This window comes from Triticum aestivum, chromosome 6D (assembly GCF_018294505.1).
Source record: "Triticum aestivum cultivar Chinese Spring chromosome 6D, IWGSC CS RefSeq v2.1, whole genome shotgun sequence".
NCBI lineage: Eukaryota > Viridiplantae > Streptophyta > Magnoliopsida > Poales > Poaceae > Triticum > Triticum aestivum.
This window is the reverse complement of record NC_057811.1, coordinates 16,929,983-16,950,474: the sequence shown is the minus strand read 5'-3', so window position 1 is coordinate 16,950,474 and position 20,492 is coordinate 16,929,983. Positions and strand designations below refer to the sequence as shown.

General features: G+C 38.2%; 1 protein-coding gene and 1 pseudogene across 3 annotated transcripts; both read left to right on the top strand.

Annotated features, from left to right (window-relative positions):
* Positions 1–219: 219 nt before the first annotated feature.
* On the top strand, positions 220–1,774 carry LOC123140812 (cytochrome P450 76M5-like; annotated as a pseudogene).
* Positions 1,775–7,204: 5,430 nt separating this feature from the next.
* Positions 7,205–9,954, top strand: LOC123140810 (mitochondrial amidoxime reducing component 2). Of its 3 annotated transcripts, XM_044560090.1 has the most exons (7): positions 7,207–7,465; positions 7,576–7,725; positions 8,325–8,501; positions 8,635–8,723; positions 8,835–8,899; positions 9,017–9,119; positions 9,744–9,954. In XM_044560090.1, the coding sequence occupies exons 1-7, from the start codon at positions 7,420–7,422 to the stop codon at positions 9,747–9,749; spliced, it is 636 nt and encodes a 211-aa protein (XP_044416025.1). In that variant the 5' UTR covers positions 7,207–7,419; the 3' UTR covers positions 9,750–9,954. The 3 variants fall into 3 exon arrangements, with proteins under 3 accessions (XP_044416026.1, XP_044416025.1, XP_044416024.1); XM_044560091.1 differs by lacking the exon at positions 9,744–9,954 and having other exon boundaries at positions 7,205–7,378; positions 9,017–9,686; XM_044560089.1 differs by lacking the exon at positions 9,744–9,954 and having other exon boundaries at positions 7,208–7,465; positions 9,017–9,686.
* Positions 9,955–20,492: the final 10,538 nt, after the last annotated feature.

The following is a 20,492-nucleotide window of genomic DNA, read 5'->3' as shown; positions in this document are numbered from 1 at the left end:
CTTATACATGTTTATGGACTGGTCCTCCTGTTCGCAGAGGCATACGGAAGGATTTTGGCCGGTTGCGTGCCGTTGGAGATGCACTAATGCATCCAACGTACGCCCACCCCGCCACGCCGCGTCCCGCATCCTCATGTTCCTCCTCATGTATATATACCTAACCTAACCCCCACTCACTAAACCAAGCAAGGCATCGTCATCTATCACACATAAAATAAAATGGCCCCTGAGGAGTGCCTTCTTTGGATAGCACTCCTCGCGGTGCCTCTCCTGTGCTACATGATGATGTACACTAGAAGAGGTGCCTGCCGGTGGCCGCCAGGCCCCCGGCCGTGGCCCATACTCGGCAACCTCCTCGACCTGCGCGGTGGTAACCTCCACCACAACCTCGCGCGCCTGGCGCACACCCATGGCCCTGTGATGACACTCAAGCTCGGCGTGGTGAGCACCGTGATTGTGTCCTCCCGGGACGCGGCGTGGGAGGCATTCGCTAAGCACGACCGCCGCATTGCGGCGCGCACTGTCCCGGACACGAGGCGCGCCGTGGCCCACGCCGACCGCTCAATGGTGTGGCTGCCGAGCTCCGACCCGCTGTGGAAGACGCTGCGTGGCATTGCCGCCACACACATCTTCTCGCCGCGCAGCCTCGCGTCAGCGCAGGGCGCCCGGGAGCGCACCATGAACCACATCCTTTACACCTTCCGCCGCCGCGCCGGGCAGGAGGTCGACATTGGCCACGTTCTGTACCATGGCATGTTCGACCTGCTGACCAACACACTCTTCTCCCTCGACGGCCAGGACAAGCTGAGGGACATTCTAGAGGACATCGTGGCGCTCCTCGCCGAGCCCAACGTGTCGGACTTGTACCCGTTGCTCCGGGTGCTGGACCTGCAGGGCCTTCGCCGCTGGACGGCCACACACATGAACCGCGTCTTTCATGTGCTAGACAAGATCATCGACACCCGGCTTGGCGAGGGCAATCATGATCAGGACGTCCTGGACACGCTGCTGGCATTGATGACCACCGGCAAGATGAGCCGCCGCGACGTTAAGACCATGCTGTTTGACGTCCTAGCGGCGGGCACGGAGACGACCAAGATCACGGTGGAATGGGCGATGGCGGAGCTGCTGCGGAACCCGGGCGTGATGGCGGCGGTGCGCACCGAGATGAAGGGTACCCTCACGCAAACGCAGGGGAGGATGATCACGGAGGCAGACGTGGCGAAGCTACCGTACCTACAGGCCGTGGTGAAGGAGTCGATGCGGCTGCACCCTGTTGCGCCGCTGCTGCTGCCGCACCTGGTGGAGGAGGAGGGCGTGGAGATAGGTGGCTACACCGTGCCCAAGGGCGCCACCGTCATCTTCAACTCATGGTCCATCATGCGCGACCCGGCGGCATGGGAGAGGCCCGAGGAGTTCGTGCCGTAGCGTTTCCTGGGGAAAACGGAGCTTGGCATGTGGGGGAAAGAGGTCAAGTTCATCCCACTGGGCACCGGCCGGAGGCTGTGCCCGGCATTGCCCATGGTGGAGCTTCTCGTGCCATTCACCGTGGCGTCCATGCTGCATGACTTTGAGTGGCGGCTGCCCCAGGGCATGTCACCTGACCAGGTGGACGTGACCGAGAGGTATACAAGCAACGATATCCTCGTTATGGACGTGCCTCTCAAGGTTGTGCCCATGGTCGCCACCTAGTCACCTGCCCATTACCCTATTTTCCACCGTCACTAGCTACATGCATGTCACTGTATTGGTTGGCATGGCGACAAGCATGCCACTAGCGCCAAACATACGTACGGCGATGATCATGCTTATGTGTATGTTTGACAACGATTATAGAATAAAATATCAACATCTGTAGTGTAGAAAAAATGAAATATGATAATAATTTTTATGATGGATATCTAATGACTCAAATTAAGTATTATACTATGTATTATTACTGTTGTTTGTTTTTTTTAAACACGATCAAACATGCCTTAGTTTGACTTTTGAATAAACTAATACATTTTAGAGTCATTCCATCGATCCCTTCAACAAATACATAGACTTGCAAGGCTATGCCTCAACACATGACCTTACCAAATTACTCCCACATGGCGATCGGATCACAAGAAAAAAATCATTGAAAAACACATCAAGGTGAATCCTTTATTGATAGTATGTCTTACAATGGTTTCCAGATGCGAGACATAATTATAAAGAATGGAAAACTTAGGGATGAATGTTCCGGTGATGGTGATGGTGGTGGCTATGGAGATGGCGATGGGAAGTGTGGCGGCTAGGTTTTGTGGATGATACTGGTGACGAAGATAGATGTTCTGCGGTTGCTCTGATCTGATTCTGGTAGTGGCCGTTTAACGAAAGCTGGAGCATTGGACGCCAAGGTGTCGTGGGCATATGGTACGAGCACGTGCGCTCGTACCAGACGTCTTCTTGCGCTCTGGATAGGTTCCAACGCCTCCCACTTGATCCTTCTTATCTGCTCTTTGCTCCTTTGTGTATATGTGCTTGATTTAGTCCATGTAATGCCATTTTCTGCGGAAACATCATTAAGATAAGATTTTGAAATCCTTTGCATTTATTAGTCATTAGTACGAATATTGGAGCAGATATCTCAGTTTTTATGAAATAAACTGGTTTAAACTCAGATGTGATGAGTGTAAAAGTAACAGTCATCAACTCCCTCAATCTTAAACTTGATAATCCTCCAACAACATAGATAGAAATCCAAACCATAAGGAACTCAGTTGTTTAAAGCGAAATGGCGAGAAGGTTTTGGTTCACTTGCAATCGGTATGCCTAGATAGCTCTCCACTTCTTTACTGAAAACATAATATAGCTGTAGTGGTGGCATGGTTATCATACAAGTGTTAGTGAAGCAAAGATAATCAACACATACACGTGCTCAACTAGACAAAATAATAAAGTAGCTTATGTTCCATTTACTCTAGTCAACACTTGCTTGCCGGAAACGCACAGAAGAGAATTTTTTTTTGAGCAATGAAAACATAAATTAGGGAGTAAAAGGTATGTAAAGACAACATGATTCTAGAGTAACTCGCTAATACACCCACGAGAGTCTCATCATCAAGGCTCTCAAGCACTTTACTTCAATCATTGTTTGCTGAAACTTTTGTTGTCTGGTGACAGGATTATGCCAAAGAAATAATCATGTATTGGGTTTCGTAGTGGCATAAGTTTAAGTACTACTGACCAATATGTTGTCTCTTTCCAGCTCTTACGATCAGTACTCGGTTATTACCACATACACACAATTTAATAGAAAGTTGAATAATATTCGATGTAGTGTTTCCACTATGTATGGTAACAAACTCACAACTAAAATCCAAGCCGAAAGTCAGATGGATTGTTCATTGGCTAGCGGAGTTCTTAGCATAACATCAATAAAGGTGACGAAGTCATATTTACGCACGTGAACGGGCATAGAGTGACAAGGCTATGGCTCCAGCGAGAAGCTTAAGCACCATGTAAAAATGCAACACAAATTTTGGCATAATCTCATTCACCTTTCAATTAGGTTTCTCTAGACAACTTTATCCACAAGGGCTATTGAGTCCATTAAAATTGACAATATGAGGTTGAGTATCTCTAACATCATCTTTTCTAGAAATTTTATCAACATCCAAGTCTTTCTGGAGAGTTTCTCCTATGCATGGTTATTCTTCGTTAAAATCACTTTCTTTTAAAATTGGTCCCATGCCAAGTCTTGCTTATCTAGATTAAACAGAATAAATGTTACTAAATTATTTTATCTACAAGAACAAAACATTTGTCTAACTATTAAGACTTACTCTCACTGGAATAGATCACACAAACTACTACTACAACTATTCTAAGTAATTCAAGTGCAAAATTCGTAGGACATACCTTCAAGATCATGAATTTCCACACTTCTCTTCCTTAAGGATGCATACCTCGTTGTTCGGGGTAGATCAACTCCTCTGAAAATATAAACAAGAATGCAAACAAAATCCAGGGCAAAAGAATGAGCAAAGCAAAGATTATTCTATTTTTGGTTTTTGGGTGTTTGAAAGCTAACTTTGCAAACGAAAAATAGCAATCCGCGAACACATTTTGTGGGCTATAGAACACCATTTTTGGGGTCGTAGTTTATTTTTCTACTCTGTGAACAAGTTGCATGGCGATGGCGATTCTCGAAAACTCGGTTTTACATCGTTTTGGTATGTTTCATGGGCTAAGCACGCTGTTTTGTGTGTTTTGGGTCGATTTTTCCGCTCTGTGAGCCCGACGCATGGTTATCGAGATGTCATGAAATCTCTTTTTTTCGTTTCGTCGACCATAGGATTTTTTTTTTGTGGTCCGAGGTTAACTTTTCCGCTCCTGATCCTGATGCACAATTACCAAGACATCGCGAAAACTTGTTTTTTATGCCATTTCGGAATCGTTCGTGGGATATAGCACATCATTTTGGCAGTCGTGGTCGACAGGTCCGGTCCATGAACCTGGTGCACGGTTATCGAGAGATGTCGTGAAAACTCAATGTTTTCACCGTTCTAATCTCTTTGTGATATAAGTTCAGACAAGCAGGATTAGGGTCATTACTCATCATGCGACGGCCTGGACCTGGGCAAAATACATGCCTCGGGTCCATGTGGTAACCATAACCTGAGGTTGCGTTCATTTGTCATACAAATAAAGTGGGGTTTGCGAACTTCACGAAAAATGTCTCAGGGGTTAGTACACGTGGTCTCGGCAATTAACCACACAATGTCAAAATATGGATGATGCTGACACAACAAAATTATTAGAAGAAAAAAAATGGAAGCAATCAACAGCAATGGATGGCGTACAACAATGACCCTTGGCTCCAACAATCACACATGTTCGAGACCTAGGGTAATGTCACGCAGTTGATAACCATAACGATGAAGACTTTAATGTGGGAGAAAAGTTACCGGCATCGTCAAATTTGTAAATCCGAAATGCTCCTACAGCAAGTAAAAAATACAGAACCACCACAATCATGTCATCATTAGCGAAAAGTCACCATTTTACAAGACGTGGCAAAAATCACCGCACCGCGAAATTGAGAGTAGCAAAAACACTTACGGGAAATGCTGAGTGCTTTGCTGACGTCACTAATTGATTAGGCCCACATGCCGGCCTGAGTTTGCAAAAAAAAAGTGCCACAAGGGCATGTTGACTCCTTCTTCTTCTTCGCCCCCCGCCCCTCCTCTCTCTTTCATGCATTACATCAAACACGTGTCGGGTGCCCACATCTACGGTACTCCCATCTGCTAGTACTCTCGCCGGTCGCCCATGCAGGCACTCAGGTCATGCAACCCCTCCTTGAGCACCTCACACGTGTGTCGCCAGTCGCCCCTGACGCGGACGCGCTCCTTACCTACACCTCCTTTGGCTAGCTAACCGTATGGGGCCCTGCATGGTGACCCGCAGCAGCGCCACGGGCCGCTATGCCTCTAGCCTCTCCACCGCCGCCAGTGGCTTGCCCATGACCACCACCTTCACCTCCCTCTGCTCATGCGCCCTTCCTCGCCCCCTACGGTTGCTACCCCTACCGCGACGCCTGCGCATACACAACACACAAACACAGGTACCACCACCAGATCCCGCGAGATCGGGCTTCCTCTGTTCGGCCACGGCCCGCGCCTACGCCTGCGCTCCTGGTCATCAGTTGACTAACTCACCAGCACCTGCCACATCCTGGCCGTGCTGGGATCCTCCTGGCCGCATCATGACACCAACCTTGCGGCCCCCTGTGACGCCCCTTGAGCCTTGACATCGGCCACTGCAGGCCACCTTGCACAGCCCTCGGTCTCGTGCTCTAGCTATGCGTGGAAGAGTGAGGGGAAAGAGAGGGAGAGGAAGAAGAAGAGGACCAAGTCAACATGTCCTTGTGGCTATTTTTTGCCAACTTAGCCCGATAGGCGGGCCCAGTCAATTAGTGACGTCAGCAAAGCACTCAACATTTCCCGTAAGTGTTTTTTGCCACAGTCCATTTCTCGGTGCGGTGCTTTTGCCACGGTTTGTAAAGTGGTGTGTTTTTGCTAATATGTTACATGATTGTGGTGGTTCTGTGGATTTTAGTCTCTGGCAGGCCCTCAATAAGTCATGGTTGATGGCAAACCTACACCGCACAACACCACTATACTCCTCTTGCTCTCTTTTTCTCCATTGCCTCAGCAGACCACATATTGGCAAGGAAAAAATCTAAAGACAGGGATACCCTAATGTGAGACTTACTCATGGAAGGAGCAAGAGGAGAACGTCCCGTGGTTGATCACTTTGGTTGTCGATAACTGTTTAAATGTCTTGGCAGTTTGTACAGCTGGCCTTTGCAACCACACGATGTCAAAATGTGGACAATGCAGACACAACAAAACTATTTAGAAGAAAAAGAAAGAACGGAAGACCCTTGACTTCAAGCATCGCACATGCAAGCAGCTGCATACCCACATGTTATAGCCGTAGGTAATATCACCTACTCCCTCCCTAAAGAAATAAATCACTACCGTGAGAGTTGTTGATAACCTAGCTCGCATAACGACGAAGACACGTGGGAGAAAAGTTTCCTAAAACCGAAATGCTCCGGCAACCCTTCGTCAAGTCATGGTTGTTGATGGCAAATCACCATCAGACGCCACCACTATACGCCTCCTCTTGCTCTGTTGTTCTTGAGTACGCAGCATGTATGAGCTATGCTTTTCAGATCAGCGACCTGTCATCGTGCTGAGCAAGAGGACAAGAATGATCAAGGAAACACATGTATGAGCTATGCTTTTCAGATCTCCCCATAAATCTGGTTGACACGGACCGCGTGGATCACGCGCGAACGTGTTGCGCTACTATGGTACATCAACCGATTGAGTTAGAGGGTAATATCATCCGTGTACTACTATGACTCTTTCACTACTAGGAAAAGGGCTATAGATAATATGAACACTAATGGCGCACCACACATGTGATGCGTCACTACTATATACTAATGGCGTATCATGTGTTGGTGCGCCATTAGTGTCGCACCATATCCACGGTGCGCCACTAGTAAAAAAATATATTTTTTTAAAAGTACTAATGGCGCATCAGGGGATAGTGCGCCATTACTAATTTTAACTAGTAATGACGCACCAGTAAGAGATGCGCCATTGCTATCTATACGTATGGCGCACCCCTACCAGTGCGCCATTGCTATCACCCCTTATCCCCTCCCTCTAGTCACGTTCTCTACCCTCCCCTTCCTCCTGACACACCCACACACCTCCCTCGACTTCGATCTAGATCGGGAAGCCCCGGCCGCCCGCCTCTTCCTCTCCCTCCAGACCACGGCGAGCCCCCTTCCCCCTCCCTCACACCAGATCCAGGGCATGGAGCCGTGGTGAGCTCCTTCCCCAACCCTCCTCACCGGATGCTCTAACGATGCTGGACTACCTACAGAGACTTTACAGAAACGGCGCTGAGCTCTGTTCGTGTAGTTGAGCTGAGCTTGGATGATTGCTTCACCGAAACCAACCATTTTTCCTCTGTCGTGCTGAGCTCTGTTCTGATCTGATGGCGGCGGCCGATGGACTGCAGGGTTCAGGTGGGACCGGCAGTGGGTGGTGGTGAACGCCAAGGGCAGGGCCCTCACGCAGCGGGTGGAGCCCAGGATGGCGCTGATGGAGGTGGAGTTGCCGCCGGCGGCCTTCGACGAGGACTGGCAGCCCGCCCCCCACTCCTGCTTGGGTACTATTGTTTTTCCTTCTTTCTTTCTTGATCATTGACATTAGACATTTGATCTGTTTCGACTGATTTTGCACTGGAGTAAGATATGTTCAACCAGAGGAGAAGATGGGTTGCAGTAATTTAATTTTGACCAACAGTTGTTTGTTCGTCAAGTTGTACTGTACGAGTGATTTTGGTTCACAAGAAGTTGTGCTCTAATTTTCTTCCTGATTAAATATTTTCCAAATTAAGGTGTGTAAACTCCAATGGAGCACCATCAGAGAAAGTTTAGCCACTGCCTTTCTGTTTTGTTTTAACAGACAATTTGTTCAGACTAATTTAGTTAACTGCAAAATGCTCTGTCTCCCATGTGTTGCTGAATACTGCTTGTTGTTTGATCAAGCAATACACTAACACTAGTAGATTTGGTCAGAAGTAATTGTATATACCCTTTGATACATTGTGACTTGTGATGCGGCTTCCTTTTTGCATGCTTCAGAGACGCTGACAGCATTTATAAGAGCACCTGGGATGTGAACTGTGATGTCCTTCCTTAATTTTTAATGTTTCAGAGGAAATCACCTGAACATCAATTTTATTTGACCCTCTTCTGATTGCAGTTATACGAGCACCCGGGATGGACACACTGAAGGTCCCTCTTGCTGCGGAACACACCACGCTTGACGACGTCTCCGTCTGGGAGTGGTCTGGTTCTGCTTATGATGAAGGAGCTGAAGCAGCTGAATGGCTCTCCGCCTATTTCGGGAAGCCAAGTCGGCTCGTGCGGTTTAAAGAAGGTGTGTGCCTTGTGATGTTCTTTCATCGCAAAATATACCTTGTATACCTGTCGAAAAATATTCAGAAAATGTATTCTCGGTGAGATCGTCTCTGGTACTTATGGAGAATGTCTCCTTTTCATGCTTTTCACAGAGTCCGAAATCAGGCCGACTAATCCTGAGTATGCTCAAGGCTACAAGATCACCTTCACGGATTGCTTCCCGTTTCTGATAGCATCCCAGGTACAGTTCATCGCTCACCGCTCAGACTGTTTGGCCTATGTATGAACTATGAAGGCTATGTGCACTGCTGCTAAACACAAAGCTCAAGTTGACAGTTCAAATAATTTGCAGGGCTCACTGGATGCACAAAATGAGCTTCTTAAAGAACATGTACCAATCAATCGCTTTAGACCAAAGTAAGCAGCACACTGTACTTTCGGAACAACCTCTTTGCTGGCGGTTTATGTACTATGAATTATGAGAGCAGGTTCCTTAGTATTTTACCTTCTTACAGACATGGTTTGCTTTGACAGTATTTTAGTGGATGGATGCCACCCGTACGTAGAGGATCTGTGGAAAACCATAAAGATAAACAAGCTAACATTTGACGGCGTGAAGTTATGCGACCGTTACAAGGTAAAATTCCCAGATCTGGTGCTGCGGTTGAGTATGCTTGCTACTATCCTATCTTGAAACTTAATTTCTGCAGTCATTTACTGGAAAGAAACATGATACTAACAGATAGCAAATTGCTTGCTTCTTTTCTTTCCATCCTTTCCATAGCTACATAAGCAGCAGGCTAAAGTCTCGGGGTGTGAAAAATCCTCCTTTGATGCATATTTAACATACTTACAGTTACTTGAGTGCAAGTGAGTAACTGATATATCAGTTGGGTTAGAGCTGGCCTCCTGAGATAAATCTTCATGACATTGAGGACTAACACAGGGCATGCAAGTAACAACGGGTGAATAATGGGGACAGTTCTTATAAAGCTGATACTTATGAACTTGTTCATTAGTTTCATATAAACTTTACACCATCATAATTCAGTAGTGTGATGTGCAAACTTAACATTCACAAGGCAGTATAAATAGGAGTATATACTCAAAATTCATTTCCATTATAATCTTACTCATACAATATTCACACCATGTAATTCTGGAAATATATGCTCATATCTAATTCTGCATAAAAAATGACAGTATTGACATGTTATAAATAGTTTGTTTGTCTTTCTGTTTATTTTGTTACATTTTGCAGGGATAAAGTGAAGAAAAAGAAGAAAAGATTACTAGAAGATTAGTTTTAGGATTTTCTTTTATTTCCTTGCAATTTTCCTTTTATTGGAAACTTGTAAAGACATTGTAATATTCTTACTATAATAAAAATTATGATTCTATTTCATTTTTTGTTTTTAACGGTGTGAAAAATCCTCCTTTGCTGCATATTTAACATACTTACAGTTACTTGAGTGCAAGTGAGTAACTGATATACCAGTTGGGTTAGAGCTGGCCTCCTGAGGTAAATCTTCATGACATTGAGGACTAACACAGGGCATGCAAGTAACAACGGGTGAATAATGGGGACAGTTCTTATAAAGCTGATACTTATGAACTTGTTCATTAGTTTCATATAAACTTTACACCATCATAATTCAGTAGTGTGATGTGCAAACTTAACATTCACAAGGCAGTATAAATAGGAGTATATACTCAAAATTCATTTCCATTATAATCTTACTCATACAATATTCACACCATGTAATTCTGGAAATATATGCTCATATCTAGTTCTGCATAAAAAATGACAGTATTGACATGTTATAAATAGTTTGTTTGTCTTTCTGTTTATTTTGTTACATTTTGCAGGGATAAAGTGAAGAAAAAGAAGAAAAGATTACTAGAAGATTAGTTTTAGGATTTTCTTTTATTTCCTTGCAATTTTCCTTTTATTGGAAACTTGTAAAGACATTGTAATATTCTTACTATAATAAAAATTATGATTCTATTTCATTTTTTGTTTTTAATGGTGTGAAAAATCCTCCTTTGCTGCATATTTAACATACTTACAGTTACTTGAGTGCAAGTGAGTAACTGATATATCAGTTGGGTTAGAGCTGGCCTCCTGAGGTAAATCTTCATGACATTGAGGACTAACACAGGGCATGCAAGTAACAACGGGTGAATAATGGGGACAGTTCTTATAAAGCTGATACTTATGAACTTGTTCATTAGTTTTATATAAACTTTACACCATCATAATTCAGTAGTGTGATATGCAAACTTAACATTCACAAGGCAGTATAAATAGGAGTATATACTCAAAATTCATTTCCATTATAATCTTACTCATACAATATTCACACCATGTAATTCTGGAAAATATATGCTCGTATCTAGTTCTGCATAAAAAATGACAGTATTGACATGTTATAAATAGTTTGTTTGTTTTTCTGTTTATTTTGTTACATTTTGCAGGGATAAAGTGAAGAAAAAGAAGAAAAGATTACTAGAAGATTAGTTTTAGGATTTTCTTTTATTTCCTTGCAATTTTCCTTTTATTGGAAACTTGTAAAGACATTGTAATATTCTTACTATAATAAAAATTATGATTCTATTTCATTTTTTGTTTTTAACGGTGTGAAAAATCCTCCTTTGCTGCATATTTAACATACTTACAGTTACTTGAGTGCAAGTGAGTAACTGATATACCAGTTGGGTTAGAGCTGGCCTCCTGAGGTAAATCTTCATGACATTGAGGACTAACACAGGGCATGCAAGTAACAACGGGTGAATAATGGGGACAGTTCTTATAAAGCTGATACTTATGAACTTGTTCATTAGTTTCATATAAACTTTACACCATCATAATTCAGTAGTGTGATGTGCAAACTTAACATTCACGAGGCAGTATAAATAGGAGTATATACTCAAAATTCATTTCCATTATAATCATACTCATACAATATTCACACCATGTAATTCTGGAAATATATGCTCGTATCTAGTTCTGCATAAAAAATGACAGTATTGACATGTTATAAATAGTTTGTTTGTCTTTCTGTTTATTTTGTTACATTTTGCAGGGATAAAGTGAAGAAAATGAAGAAAAGATTACTAGAAGATTAGTTTTAGGATTTTCTGTTATTTCCTTGCAATTTTCCTTTTATTGGAAACTTGTAAAGACATTGTAATATTCTTACTATAATAAAAATTATGATTCTATTTCATTTTTTGTTTTTAACGGTGTGAAAAATCCTCCTTTGCTGCATATTTAACATACTTACAGTTACTTGAGTGCAAGTGAGTAACTGATATACCAGTTGGGTTAGAGCTGGCCTCCTGAGGTAAATCTTCATGACATTGAGGACTAACACAGGGCATGCAAGTAACAACGGGTGAATAATGGGGACAGTTCTTATAAAGATGATACTTATGAACTTGTTCATTAGTTTCATATAAACTTTACACCATCATAATTCAGTAGTGTGATGTGCAAACTTAACATTCATGAGGCAGTATAAATAGGAGTATATACTCAAAATTCATTTCCATTATAATCATACTCATACAATATTCACACCATGTAATTCTGGAAATATATGCTCGTATCTAGTTCTGCATAAAAAATGACAGTATTGACATGTTATAAATAGTTTGTTTGTCTTTCTGTTTATTTTGTTACATTTTGCAGGGATAAAGTGAAGAAAAAGAAGAAAAGATTACTAGAAGATTAGTTTTAGGATTTTCTGTTATTTCCTTGCAATTTTCCTTTTATTGGAAACTTGTAAAGACATTGTAATATTCTTACTATAATAAAAATTATGATTCTATTTCATTTTTTGTTTTTAACGGTGTGAAAAATCCTCCTTTGCTGCATATTTAACATACTTACAGTTACTTGAGTGCAAGTGAGTAACTGATATACCAGTTGGGTTAGAGCTGGCCTCCTGAGGTAAATCTTCATGACATTGAGGACTAACACAGGGCATGCAAGTAACAACGGGTGAATAATGGGGACAGTTCTTATAAAGCTGATACTTATGAACTTGTTCATTAGTTTCATATAAAATTTACACCATCATAATTCAGTAGTGTGATGTGCAAACTTAACATTCACAAGGCAGTATAAATAGGAGTATATACTCAAAATTCATTTCCATTATAATCTTACTCATACAATATTCACACCATGTAATTCTGGAAATATATGCTCATATCTAGTTCTGCATAAAAAATGACAGTATTGACATGTTATAAATAGTTTGTTTGTCTTTCTGTTTATTTTGTTACATTTTGCAGGGATAAAGTGAAGAAAAAGAAGAAAAGATTACTAGAAGATTAGTTTTAGGATTTTCTTTTATTTCCATGCAATTTTCCTTTTATTGGAAACTTGTAAAGACATTGTAATATTCTTACTATAATAAAAATTATGATTCTATTTCATTTTTTGTTTTTAACGGTGTGAAAACTCCTCCTTTGCTGCATATTTAACATACTTACAGTTACTTGAGTGCAAGTGAGTAACTGATATACCAGTTGGGTTAGAGTTGGCCTCCTGAGGTAAATCTTCATGACATTGAGGACTAACACAGGGCATGCAAGTAACAACGGGTGAATAATGGGGACAGTTCTTATAAAGCTGATACTTATGAACTTGTTCATTAGTTTCATATAAACTTTACACCATCATAATTCAGTAGTGTGATGTGCAAACTTAACATTCACAAGGCAGTATAAATAGGAGTATATACTCAAAATTCATTTCCATTATAATCTTACTCATACAATATTCACACCATGTAATTCTGGAAATATATGCTCATATCTAGTTCTGCATAAAAAATGACAGTATTGACATGTTATAAATAGTTTGTTTGTCTTTCTGTTTATTTTGTTACATTTTGCAGGGATAAAGTGAAGAAAAAGAAGAAAAGATTACTAGAAGACTAGTTTTAGGATTTTCTTTTATTTCCTTGCAATTTTCCTTTTATTGGAAACTTGTAAAGACATTGTAATATTCTTACTATAATAAAAATTATGATTCTATTTCATTTTTTGTTTTTAACGGTGTGAAAAATCCTCCTTTGCTGCATATTTAACATACTTACAGTTACTTGAGTGCAAGTGAGTAACTGATATACCAGTTGGGTTAGAGCTGGCCTCCTGAGGTAAATCTTCATGACATTGAGGACTAACACAGGGCATGCAAGTAACAACGGGTGAATAATGGGGACAGTTCTTATAAAGCTGATACTTATGAACTTGTTCATTAGTTTCATATAAAATTTACACCATCATAATTCAGTAGTGTGATGTGCAAACTTAACATTCACAAGGCAGTATAAATAGGAGTATATACTCAAAATTCATTTCCATTATAATCTTACTCATACAATATTCACACCATGTAATTCTGGAAATATATGCTCGTATCTAGTTCTGCATAAAAAATGACAGTATTGACATGTTATAAATAGTTTGTTTGTCTTTCTGTTTATTTTGTTACATTTTGCAGGGATAAAGTGAAGAAAAAGAAGAAAAGATTACTAGAAGATTAGTTTTAGGATTTTCTTCTATTTCCTTGCAATTTTCCTTTTATTGGAAACTTGTAAAGACATTGTAATATTCTTACTATAATAAAAATTTTGATTCTATTTCATTTTTTGTTTTTAACGGTGTGAAAAATCCTCCTTTGCTGCATATTTAACATACTTACAGTTACTTGAGTGCAAGTGAGTAACTGATATACCAGTTGGGTTAGAGCTGGCCTCCTGAGGTAAATCTTCGTGACATTGAGGACTAACACAGGGCATGCAAGTAACAACGGGTGAATAATGGGGACAGTTCTTATAAAGCTGATACTTATGAACTTGTTCATTAGTTTCATATAAACTTTACACCATCATAATTCAGTAGTGTGATGTGCAAACTTAACATTCACGAGGCAGTATAAATAGGAGTATATACTCAAAATTCATTTCCATTATAATCTTACTCATACAATATTCACACCATGTAATTCTGGAAATATATGCTCGTATCTAGTTCTGCATAAAAAATGACAGTATTGACATGTTATAAATAGTTTGTTTGTCTTTCTGTTTATTTTGTTACATTTTGCAGGGATAAAGTGAAGAAAAAGAAGAAAAGATTACTAGAAGATTAGTTTTAGGATTTTCTTTTATTTCCTTGCAATTTTCCTTTTATTGGAAACTTGTAAACACATTGTAATATTCTTACTATAATAAAAATTATGATTCTATTTCATTTTTTGTTTTTAACGGTGTGAAAAATCCTCCTTTGCTGCATATTTAACATACTTACAGTTACTTGAGTGCAAGTGAGTAACTGATATACCAGTTGGGTTAGAGCTGGCCTCCTGAGGTAAATCTTCATGACATTGAGGACTAACACAGGGCATGCAAGTAACAACGGGTGAATAATGGGGACAGTTCTTATAAAGATGATACTTATGAACTTGTTCATTAGTTTCATATAAACTTTACACCATCATAATTCAGTAGTGTGATGTGCAAACTTAACATTCACAAGGCAGTATAAATAGGAGTATATACTCAAAATTCATTTCCATTATAATCTTACTCATACAATATTCACACCATGTAATTCTGGAAATATATGCTCATATCTAGTTCTGTATAAAAAATGACAGTATTGACATGTTATAAATAGTTTGTTTGTCTTTCTGTTTATTTTGTTACATTTTGCAGGGATAAAGTGAAGAAAAAGAAGAAAAGATTACTAGAAGATTAGTTTTAGGATTTTCTTTTATTTCCTTGCAATTTTCCTTTTATTGGAAACTTGTAAAGACATTGTAATATTCTTACTATAATAAAAATTATGATTCTATTTCATTTTTTGTTTTTAACGGTGTGAAAACTCCTCCTTTGCTGCATATTTAACATACTTACAGTTACTTGAGTGCAAGTGAGTAACTGATATACCAGTTGGGTTAGAGCTGGCCTCCTGAGGTAAATCTTCATGACATTGAGGACTAACACAGGGCATGCAAGTAACAACGGGTGAATAATGGAGACAGTTCTTATAAAGCTGATACTTATGAACTTGTTCATTAGTTTCATATAAAATTTACACCATCATAATTCAGTAGTGTGATGTGCAAACTTAACATTCACAAGGCAGTATAAATAGGAGTATATACTCAAAATTCATTTCCATTATAATCTTACTCATACAATATTCACACCATGTAATTCTGGAAATATATGCTCATATCTAGTCCTGCATAAAAAATGACAGTATTGACATGTTATAAATAGTTTGTTTGTCTTTCTGTTTATTTTGTTACATTTTGCAGGGATAAAGTGAAGAAAAAGAAGAAAAGATTACTAGAAGACTAGTTTTAGGATTTTCTTTTATTTCCTTGCAATTTTCCTTTTATTGGAAACTTGTAAAGACATTGTAATATTCTTACTATAATAAAAATTATGATTCTATTTCATTTTTTGTTTTTAACGGTGTGAAAAATCCTCCTTTGCTGCATATTTAACATACTTACAGTTACTTGAGTGCAAGTGAGTAACTGATATACCAGTTGGGTTAGAGCTGGCCTCCTGAGGTAAATCTTCATGACATTGAGGACTAACACAGGGCATGCAAGTAACAACGGGTGAATAATGGGACAGTTCTTATAAAGCTGATACTTATGAACTTGTTCATTAGTTTCATATAAACTTTACACCATCATAATTCAGTAGTGTGATGTGCAAACTTAACATTCACAAGGCAGTATAAATAGGAGTATATACTCAAAATTCATTTCCATTATAATCTTACTCATACAATATTCACACCATGTAATTCTGGAAATATATGCTCATATCTAGTTCTGCATAAAAAATGACAGTATTGACATGTTATAAATAGTTTGTTTGTCTTTTTGTTTATTTTGTTACATTTTGCAGGGATAAAGTGAAGAAAAAGAAGAAAAGATTACTAGAAGATTAGTTTTAGGATTTTCTTTTATTTCCTTGCAATTTTCCTTTTATTGGAAACTTGTAAAGACATTGTAATATTCTTACTATAATAAAAATTATGATTCTATTTCATTTTTTGTTTTTAATGGTGTGAAAAATCCTCCTTTGCTGCATATTTAACATACTTACAGTTACTTGAGTGCAAGTGAGTAACTGATATATCAGTTGGGTTAGAGCTGGCCTCCTGAGGTAAATCTTCATGACATTGAGGACTAACACAGGGCATGCAAGTAACAACGGGTGAATAATGGGGACAGTTCTTATAAAGCTGATACTTATGAACTTGTTCATTAGTTTCATATAAACTTTACACCATCATAATTCAGTAGTGTGATGTGCAAACTTAACATTCACAAGGCAGTATAAATAGGAGTATATACTCAAAATTCATTTCCATTATAATCTTACTCATACAATATTCACACCATGTAATTCTGGAAATATATGCTCATATCTAGTTCTGCATAAAAAATGACAGTATTGACATGTTATAAATAGTTTGTTTGTCTTTCTGTTTATTTTGTTACATTTTGCAGGGATAAAGTGAAGAAAAAGAAGAAAAGATTACTAGAAGATTAGTTTTAGGATTTTCTTTTATTTCCTTGCAATTTTCCTTTTATTGGAAACTTGTAAAGACATTGTAATATTCTTACTATAATAAAAATTATGATTCTATTTCATTTTTTGTTTTAAAATCCTCCTTTGCTGCATATTTAACATACTTACAGTTACTTGAGTGCAAGTGAGTAACTGATATATCAGTTGGGTTAGAGCTAGCCTCCTGAGGTAAATCTTCATGACATTGAGGACTAACACAGGGCATGCAAGTAACAACGGGTGAATAATGGGGACAGTTCTTATAAAGCTGATACTTATGAACTTGTTCATTAGTTTTTATAAACTTTACACCATCATAATTCAGTAGTGTGATGTGCAAACTTAACATTCACAAGGCAATATAAATAGGAGTATATACTCAAAATTCATTTCCATTATAATCTTACTCATGCAATATTCACACCATGTAATTCTGGAAATATATGCCCATATCTAGTTCTGCATAAAAAATGACAGTATTGACATGTTATAAATAGTTTGTTTGTCTTTCTGTTTATTTTGTTACATTTTGCAGGGATAAAGTGAAGAAAAAGAAGAAAAGATTACTAGAAGATTAGTTTTAGGATTTTCTTTTATTTCCTTGCAATTTTCCTTTTATTGGAAACTTGTAAAGACATTGTAATATTCTTACTATAATAAAAATTATGATTCTATTTCATTTTTTGTTTTTAACGGTGTGAAAAATCCTCCTTTGCTGCATATTTAACATACTTACAGTTACTTGAGTGCAAGTGAGTAACTGATATACCAGTTGGGTTAGAGCTGGCCTCCTGAGGTAAATCTTCATGACATTGAGGACTAACACATGGCATGCAAGTAACAACGGGTGAATAATGGGGACAGTTCTTATAAAGCTGATACTTATGAACTTGTTCATTAGTTTCATATAAACTTTACACCATCATAATTCAGTAGTGTGATGTGCAAACTTAACATTCACGAGGCAGTATAAATAGGAGTATATACTCAAAATTCATTTCCATTATAATCTTACTCATACAATATTCACACCATGTAATTCTGTAAATATATGCTCGTATCTAGTTCTGCATAAAAAATGACAGTATTGACATGTTATAAATAGTTTGTTTGTCTTTCTGTTTATTTTGTTACATTTTGCAGGGATAATGTGAAGAAAAAGAAGAAAAGATTACTAGAAGATTAGTTTTAGGATTTTCTTTTATTTCCTTGCAATTTTCCTTTTATTGGAAACTTGTAAAGACATTGTAATATTCTTACTATAATAAAAATTATGATTCTATTTCATTTTTTGTTTTTAACGGTGTGAAAAATCCTCCTTTGCTGCATATTTAACATACTTACAGTTACTTGAGTGCAAGTGAGTAACTGATATACCAGTTGGGTTAGAGCTGGCCTCCTGAGGTAAATCTTCATGACATTGAGGACTAACACAGGGCATGCAAGTAACAACGGGTGAATAATGGGGACAGTTCTTATAAAGCTGATACTTATGAACTTGTTCATTAGTTTCATATAAACTTTACACCATCATAATTCAGTAGTGTGATGTGCAAACTTAACATTCACGAGGCAGTATAAATAGGAGTATATACTCAAAATTCATTTCCATTATAATCTTACTCATACAATATTCACACCATGTAATTCTGGAAATATATGCTCATATCTAGTTCTGCATAAAAAATGACAGTATTGACATGTTATAAATAGTTTGTTTGGCTTTCTGTTTATTTTGTTACATTTTGCAGGGATAAAGTGAAGAAAAAGAAGAAAAGATTACTAGAAGATTAGTTTTAGGATTTTCTTTTATTTCCTTGCAATTTTCCTTTTATTGGAAACTTGTAAAGACATTGTAATATTCTTACTATAATAAAAATTATGATTCTATTTCATTTTTAGTTTTTAACGGTGTGAAAAATCCTCCTTTGCTGAATATTTAACATACTTACAGTTACTTGAGTGCAAGTGAGTAACTGATATACCAGTTGGGTTAGAGCTGGCCTCCTGAGGTAAATCTTCATGACATTGAGGACTAACACAGGGCATGCAAGTAACAACGGGTGAATAATGGGGACAGTTCTTATAAAGCTGATACTTATGAACTTGTTCATTAGTTTCATATAAACTTTACACCATCATAATTCAGTAGTGTGATGTGCAAACTTAACATTCACGAGGCAGTATAAATAGGAGTATATACTCAAAATTCATTTCCATTATAATCTTACTCATACAATATTCACACCATGTAATTCTGGAAATATATGCTCATATCTAGTTCTGCATAAAAAATGACAGTATTGACATGTTATAAATAGTTTGTTTGTCTTTCTGTTTATTTTGTTACATTTTGCAGGGATAAAGTGAAGAAAAAGAAGAAAAGATTACTAGAAGATTAGTTTTAGGATTTTCTTTTATTTCCTTGCAATTTTCCTTTTATTGGAAACTTGTAAAGACATTGTAATATTCTTAGTATAATAAAAATTATGATTCTATTTCATTTTTTGTTTTTAACGGTGTGAAAAATCCTCCTTTGCTGCATATTTAACATATTTACAGTTACTTGAGTGCAAGTGAGTAACTGATATACCAGTTGGGTTAGAGCTGGCCTCCTGAGGTAAATCTTCATGACATTGAGGACTAACACAGGGCATGCAAGTAACAACGGGTGAATAATGGGGACAGTTCTTATAAAGCTGATACTTATGAACTTGTTCATTAGTTTCATATAAACTTTACACCATCATAATTCAGTAGTGTGATGTGCAAACTTAACATTCACGAGGCAGTATAAATAGGAGTATATACTCAAAATTCATTTCCATTATAACCTTACTCATACAATATTCACACCATGTAATTCTGGAAATATATGCTCATATCTAGTTCTGCATAAAAAATGACAGTATTGACATGTTATAAATAGTTTGTTTGTCTTTCTGTTTATTTTGTTACATTTTGCAGGGATAAAGTGAAGAAAAAGAAGAAAAGATTACTAGAAGATTAGTTTTAGGATTTTCTTTTATTTCCTTGCAATTTTCCTTTTATTGGAAACTTGTAAACACATTGTAATATTCTTACTATAATAAAAATTATGATTCTATTTCATTTTTTGTTTTTAACGGTGTGAAAAATCCTCCTTTGCTGCATATTTAACATACTTACAGTTACTTGAGTGCAAGTGAGTAACTGATATACCAGTTGGGTTAGAGCTGGCCTCCTGAGGTAAATCTTCATGACATTGAGGACTAACACAGGGCATGCAAGTAACAACGGGTGAATAATGGGGACAGTTCTTATAAAGATGATACTTATGAACTTGTTCATTAGTTTCATATAAACTTTACACCATCATAATTCAGTAGTGTGATGTGCAAACTTAACATTCA

Coding starts and splice junctions, on each gene's coding strand:
- LOC123140810 (XM_044560089.1), top strand. CDS start 7,420: ATGCTGGACTACCTACAGAGACTTTACAGAAACGGCGCTGAGCTCT. Junction 7,466..7,575: donor CAGAAACGGCGCTGAGCTCT/GTTCGTGTAGTT, acceptor GATGGACTGCAG/GGTTCAGGTGGGACCGGCAG. Junction 7,726..8,324: donor CGCCCCCCACTCCTGCTTGG/GTACTATTGTTT, acceptor TTCTGATTGCAG/TTATACGAGCACCCGGGATG.